At 34.4% G+C, this 7711-nt stretch overlaps 1 protein-coding gene across 1 annotated transcript; it reads left to right on the plus strand.

The window, feature by feature from the left end:
- Positions 1 to 3024: 3024 nt before the first annotated feature.
- On the plus strand, positions 3025 to 6098 carry LOC126699106 (protein PALE CRESS, chloroplastic-like). The gene is made up of 3 exons (XM_050396685.1): positions 3025 to 3155; positions 3689 to 3736; positions 4861 to 6098. Exons 1-3 carry the CDS (start codon positions 3063 to 3065, stop codon positions 5065 to 5067), a joined length of 348 nt encoding a protein of 115 aa, XP_050252642.1. The 5' UTR covers positions 3025 to 3062; the 3' UTR covers positions 5068 to 6098.
- The last annotated feature ends 1613 nt before the right edge of the window (positions 6099 to 7711 follow it).

Consider the following 7711-nt stretch of genomic DNA (forward strand, 5'->3'; position numbering starts at 1 on the left):
GAAAACACAATTTCGGTTTTATTCTATGTTTTGGGTATTAACTTTCTACTTGCTTTTGTTTTTTTGTTTCTTTTTTTTGGAGGGGAGGGGTATGTAACTTTCTACTGGCTGCTTATAGATGACTTTTGAAATTCTGTGGTTGTGATGCAATGTAGGTTTTTTTTTCCCTCTTAAATTAGTTATACTACTAATACTTGCATTGACCTCACGTAGAGATATTGTGATGATGGGATTACAATTTTGCATGAAATCAACTGCTTGCGTTTGGGGCTTGTTTGAACTTTGAAGTGCTAGGTTCATCATTGATTCCTTTTCCATTTGCTTTATGTATGTGCTGAAATCACGAAGCTGATTAATCAGCGAAATCGATCACTAGAACAACTATGATGTGATTGATTAGTTTTTCAGGTTTTTTCTTTTTGGTTGAAATCTTACTATGAATTTCTTGGGGGTAAAAGTGTAGGGAAAAAGTGAAAATTTAATGGATTCAATGATTGTGGAATGAGATGGTATGATTAGATATCTATTGGATGCTCAATCATTATTGGAAAACTCTCAGATGCTAATAGTCGAGGGCAATCTAGCTCAAATAAATGGAATGTAGACCTTAATGCTTTATTTGAGCCCTACTACCTACTAAAGTGCTAATGGTGTTGGTTAAACCGTTAAACACTTAACGGAATTCACTGGTTTTTAAATGGGACTACTGCCTATCCTGATTCATGCATGTAATATATGAGAAGAAGAAACCATGTGGACACTTCATAGTTTGTGTGTAAAATGACTTATGAAGAATAGATAATTAAGTCAAAACCATAATATGCATAAATATCCTAATTGCTGAAAACTCTTTGGTTTTATGTATAGATTCTAAGAGAAACCTTGCTGGCAATGTTCACATGTGTGCTACTACAGAAAGAATCTCTGCTGATGCAAAGAGCTGGTAAGAGTGAAAGGGAGAGAGATTAATGTATTATCACCCTTTTGACATTGTACTAAGGAGAAAATATTGGTACTTGCTATTGTGACTCTTTTTACATTTTTACTATTAGGAAGAAGTATAAAAATTCAGGATATGTATGATATCTGTAATTAATGTATAAAATTACTGCTCTTTATATTCTACTTAATATAGGTAGAGATTGTACCTGTATTTTTGCTACACTAATCCATCTATATTTAGGGACATCTCTTTCAATGGTTTAATGTGTAATTTATTTAAGCATGCTAGAAAGTTAATATTGTGTACTACCAAAAAGAAATTTAGTGTTGTGGTGAACTAATTTGCTAGCTTTGAGAGTTAATATTGATTTTTCTATAAGTCCTTTCTTAGGTAAATACTCCTAGATTAGAAAACCTGTTCTTAAGGTGGAAGAAGAACTGCTTTCATGATCCATCCAAGAGAAAATTTCTTAAGCATTCAAATTTAGCAAGAGAAAAAAAAAAAAAATTTACATGTATGGTTAGATTGTTAGATTTTTTTTTTTTTGGCATAATAATTTTATATGTTGTGCCCCTGGAAATTGTAACATGCAGAATTTTTATATATTGGACTTAAATGTATGTCAAATTGGACTTTTAAAGATCCAGCTTTCCACAAAAACATAGAGGATATTGAAAAGTATGCTATGTGTAAAGAGATTACCGATGCATATTGGTTTCAGTAGTGAAGATCATGGTTTTTATGTAATTTCTCAACTGTGCAATTATATTCCTTTGTCATTATGTTTATGTAAACATAGGTGTTTCTTTTTGGGATAGGTGTGCTATATGTAAAGAGCATTGATGGATCATGGAAGACAAACAGATACATTATTACTAAATTATTGTATCAATTTGTTTTCTTGCCTTTTGCATTTCCAATATGTCCATCATTTGAACTCTTTTTGTACTCCATAACTACTCAACTTTGTAAGTTTCTGATTTCCATGCTCTTTTTTGCTTTTTAGAATGTATTATGTGACCCTTTTATAAATTATAAAATTTGAGACTTTGATCAAAAGTGGAATTATAATATTCAACTTGTAACTTTTCAAGACAATGACTTGTAGGTTGGAGTTAAGGTTGACTCAATCTCAGTCAATTTGAAGTGCTTTCTATAACATCCTTAATAGAATGCCTTTATAGCTTACAAATAGCGCAATCTGAGTTCTCATGTTTCTGAAATTGCAATTGACATGCGAATTAAAAGATGCTGCTCTTTTCAAGGTCGCCCATACAATTTAAGCAATTTTTGTTTGATAAGTATTACACGTTAAGAAAATTTGGGTCTGAATATCACTGCATTGTCTATGTCCTCCAAAATTAAATTTGATGTATTAAATAGTGTAGCTGCAAATACTTAGAAGTAAATCAACAAGAATTTAGCTTTTCTGTTCAGATTATGATTAATCCCTCATCAAATAGATCACTGGTCTAGCTTTATTGTCCATGTCCTGATTTATGAGAAGTGGGAGACCATGTGCATTCGGTATATAACAATATTTTATAAAATATAAAACCTACAATCTTTTTATATTGAGTTCATGTAATATCTACGATTTCTATAGGTTAGGAATGGCAAGTGCAGCAGCGGGAAAAAAAAGGAGCTGCATGGAAGACGTCAACAGCAAGAGGAAGAAGAGGAAGGAAAGGTTAAAGAGCACACACTTGACAGGGTATCTAGAAGATGTCAAAAAAGCATGGAGAATGGTTTCAAGCTTCATCAGACCTGCTGAAGAAGTGGTAAAGGTAATCAGAATATACATCATCAAATCCATTACCTCATAAATTTCTTAATCTGTCAAGATATTGGGGCTTTAAAATTATGAGAATGTGTGTACTTCTAAAGATTGTATTCTGTATATAGAGCTTGATAGAAATCCTTCTGAAAAGTAAAAGCCCTTTCCTTATTCTTTTTTTGCTGCTTTTCTTTTCATTACTAAGGGAATATTTGTACCATATCTAAGGACATCCCATTTCATTGCTGTCCATTTTCATACATACTTTGCATGTTCCGTAAGTGGTAATCTGAGTCAAACTGTTCTTGTAGGATAATTGTAACTATTGACTAACTTCCTTATATGCAAGAAATTGAGGAAGCTGCTGAGAAAGGAGAGCTCAATGAACTTGTTCTAATGATCATATGTAATTGCCTTGATTTTGCTAGACTTGATGTAAGTTGGTCTTTTGTTGTCTCTAAATTTTGTGTGGCATCTTTTCTTCTAATGCAATGGTGTTGTAGTGTAATGTTTTGCGAACTTGTTTTTAGTGTGCCAAAGTAAATGCTTGTAATCACCGATTGCTGTAATGTTCAGAAGACTATTGGAACCTTCAATGTCAATCTGATATCCAACACGATACCTGTAACTCTAGGAACTTCAAGCTCATATTGGTCAGGTGTTGAGAACGAGAATTGAATCCTCAGTAGCTCAGTGGTAAAGCAATTGGCTGTTAATTGACTGGTCATAGGTTTTACTAGATATGTCTAACAAAATTTACTTAAGAGTTAAGACCTCTTAATTTGTAATTTTGTTTATAAGCAAGAATTGGGAGCCCCTTTGTCCTTTTCAGAATATTGATTTCCCTTGTACTTTTATTTGTTCCTTGTAAATTTTACTACTATAGTTTGAGTTCAACAGAATTTGATTTAATGCAGTCTCTTTATCTCTCTCTAGAGTTGATTCAGATTTTAATCTCATTTTTCCAGGATGAAATGGCTGTAAGAAATCTTGATCTGTTATATAGAAGGGTTGAGGTATACACTACTGTTCATCTATAAGTTCCTGGGAGATTCTAGCATTTTGTCCTTAATTTTTAAAAAATTTAGCAATATGCCCCTATTTCGAAACTATATAGGGATATGCCCCTATTTCGATACTCGATTAACTTAAAATCGAGTTTTAATGAAATACTCGATTCATAGAAAATCGAGTTACGCCGAATAAAACTAAAAAAAAAAAAAAAGCATGGAACTCGATTTTAGGGAAGTCGAGTTCCAAAACGTCACTATAGGGCTTAAAAACGCCACTATAGGGCCCCTTGAAGCTGGTATGGGGACTTTTAAAAAAAATTTGCAGGAAAACGCCGCTATAGGGCCCTAAAACGTCACTATAGGGCTTAAAAACGCCACTATAGGGCTCCCAGAACAGAGCGATTACACCTATAAAAAATTTTTGCAAAAAAAAACGCCGCTATAGGGCTTAAAAACGTCACTACAGGGCTTAAAAACGTCACTATAGGCCCCCCATATGGGCCAATCACACTTTTAAAAAAATTTGCAGAAAAACGCTGCTATAGGACTTTAAAACGTCACTATAGGGCTTAAAAACGCCATTATAGGGCTCCCTGAATATGGGGCGATTACACTTATAAAATTTTTTTTCGCATGGAACTCGATTTCCTGAAACTCGAGTTCCATGCAAATTTTTTTTTTTTTAAAGTTTGATCGGGCATAACTCGATTTTCTACAAATCGAGTATTTAATTGAACTCGATTTTAGGATAATCGAGTATCGAAACAGGGGCACGCTCCTATATAGTTTGCAAACAGGGGCATATTGCCAATTTTTTAAAAAATTAAGGGTAAAAGGCCAGAATCTCCTAAGTTCCTGGCATAAAGTTGGTAGTCTAAATATGCAGATGGGTCTCAAATTTTAAAACCAAATGCTAAACTTTTTATTGAATCTTGTCTGAAATCGTGCTGATTTTTAGTGGAATTTCTTGTATAATTATTCTAGTCTAGCACATCTTGCATCATAATTACCCTTTGGGCTCTTTCTTTTCATTTTCTAGTTTCCTTTCTTCTTTACCTGCCCTGGGAGAAAAAAGAGTTATAAAATTTATATTTTACTTAATATTTTGGACTGAGATTTTGAAACAGGAGGCTACTCCTGCCATGAGACTGCTCAATGATCTTTTGAATATGCATGATGGGTTTGATGATGAAGGCTGGCTGAAGGAATTCAAAAATCGCATGGTTGACACCTTTCCAAGAGAAAATCTATTTAGCGTTCTTGTTCTAGCAGGAAATGAAATTAACAAGTTATGCTTCAAATGCACACTTTATATGTCCTATGGCTTTAGTTGAACTACATGATAGCCACAACTAGCATGTTTCTTTTAGAACTCAAGGATCTTTTGTAACAACTCCCCCTCCCCCTTTTTTCTTGAATATCTGGATTTTAGGCTTTATTCTCAACTCCATAATTTTAGGTTTTTGTGTCAACTCTATGGTGCCTTTTCTTTTAGTTTCTGATATCTTCTGCAAATCAAGTTCATGAGACTAGTTGGTTTCCACTTTGGCTCCCTATTGATTTGTTTTTGGAAGATGCTATGGATAAATCACTGGAGGCAGCAACTTGTGCTGTTGAAATTTTTACCGGTAGGAGTCAATCCTTGTATATCAGTGCTTCAGTCTTGATTTTTCGGAGTGGATGATACTTTAGTTCTTTTCGTAGTATTATTGAACCAAAATAATTGTTGCAGGTTTAGTAAAGGTTCTGTAGGCTATTAATGGTACCACATGGCACAATATATTTTTAGGTTCATGGGTTTCAGCTCTATGACTAGAGCAAAGGGTAGGAATTGATTTGTAAAGAAATCATGCTTACTGTGTGGGGGGATGAATTTAATTTTGGGCCAAGGCCCAAAGGGCTTGAAAACTCATACTTGAAAAGACAGGCTAGGCCCATCTCTATGAGTCAATGAGTCATAAGGTGAAATGTCCCCCTAGACAATTCCTGCGGAGTTCTAGGTATGCCACCACCATTGAAGCTCACATCCAAGGTAATAAACACGAGTGACCTTGGAGTAGGCAAATGAGTGATCCCGAGGAACCAATTCCTCTTTTAATTGATATGCCACTCTCACAAGGTATACCTCAGGAAACACCCTGAGAGGATAAGGATCACAGTGATTGTCACCTCTGCATTAATGAGAGGTTCTCTACCTGATCTCTTCCGTATTAAATACATATAGGACAACTTGAACAGTACAGATACCTCCCAAAAGTCCTGTTTCAAGATAAGAGCAGGGGAATACCAAGGAAAGAGGAGGTAAATATCCCTAAGAAATCTGGCAGGGAGCAAGCCAGCTAGAGAGAGAAACCAGCTGGAGAGATAAGGGAAAAAAAGATGCTTACAAAAAGGGGGGAGGTTGCAACAGGGGGGGGGGGGTGTTGAGAAATATTAAGAGAACACCTAGAAAAGAGTTAAAGGGAGAAAGAGTCATATGGTGCTTTTCTTTTCCTTTCTTTAATTGATGTTCCCCTGTACCTTGGGAAGGCAATTTGTATGTCACCGCTCTTCATATTTGTAATCCTATTCTCTTAATCAATTGTTTGAGATTCCCATTGTGGAATTTCCACCCTATTCTTGTAATAAATAAATTGTGCTAGTTAGTTATACACAAAATCCCACTGTTCTGAGTAAATAGTGCTTTTTATTGTGTTTTCGACCCCCACACTTACCTTTAACCATTGATTTAATCTTTTTATTGTAAATAAAATTATTAAGGGGAGAGACTAGGAAAAAATTACTAATTATAGTCTCTTCTTCTTTTCTTTTTTTGGAGGGCTTGGGGTTGGGGTTATACTCTCCACATGGCTTGTACATATGTTGCATAATTTGAAAAGAAGAGAATTTTTTTTTTTTTATTCAACTTCAAGCCATTGTAATATCTTAATTAAACTTGCCCAAGCATTGGAAAATTTATTGGTTTTGAAATTAAAATTTTTTATAGTTTAGTAATCTATTCATGTATCATATATTGTATAACTAATACTTGAAATATGAAGGGATAATTACACTTTACCCACCTGTGGTTTATCTCTAATTTGATTTGCCTATCCGTGGTTTCAATTTTGACATTTTACCCACCTGTGATTCCCTCTGTTAAGGCTCTGTTACCCACCTCCATTAAAAAGAAGGTTAAATATGTATTTTTGCACCATTTTTATGTCTCTCTCCTCCCAAAACATAAAACACATAAAAATTCAAGAGAAAACAAGATCGAAATGTACTATTGGTAAAAAATATTATGCAATTTCTTAGAACTTCAACTTGTATTTGAACTTATCATCTCAACCACAAATAAACTAATTATACATCTGAAAGCATGATAAAGCCGTATGAGAAAAATTAGATAAAAATTAAAACTCCTAATCTAACTCAACAACGTTCAAATAAATCAAATCAAATCTCCTGCTCCTCATGTCCAAAAACTAGAAATCCAGAAAAGTTGAAAACCTAGAAAAGTTCAAACAACAAAAATTGAAACTCCTCATGTCCAAAAACTAGAAACCCAGAAAAGTTTAAACAACAAGAATTGAAACTCCTCATGTCCAAAAACTAGAAACCTAGAAAAGTTGAAAACCCAGAAAACTTCAAACAACAAAAATTGAAACTCCTCATACCAACAAAAATTGAAACTCCTCAGGTGATTTTGTTTTGATTTTTCATTTTTTAGTCTTTATTTGGAAAGAAAATCTTGATTTTCTTGGGAAAACTTTGAATACCCAGAAAATAGATCAAAACAAGAATCCTAGATGCCACCACACGGGTCCCTCAAGAACGATCTACTCTGACCGGTTCATACCCAGTAGATCCGGGTCGAATTTTGCACTTTTTGACTTGGTTTTGCCGAAGGCAAGCTCTACAGCTGAGGGACAAGAAGACACAACAAGTGCTTATGCCACGCTCCTACATGCTGCTCTTTTTGGCCCCAAAACCTCC

This window comes from Quercus robur, chromosome 9 (assembly GCF_932294415.1).
Source record: "Quercus robur chromosome 9, dhQueRobu3.1, whole genome shotgun sequence".
NCBI classification, from domain to species: domain Eukaryota; kingdom Viridiplantae; phylum Streptophyta; class Magnoliopsida; order Fagales; family Fagaceae; genus Quercus; species Quercus robur.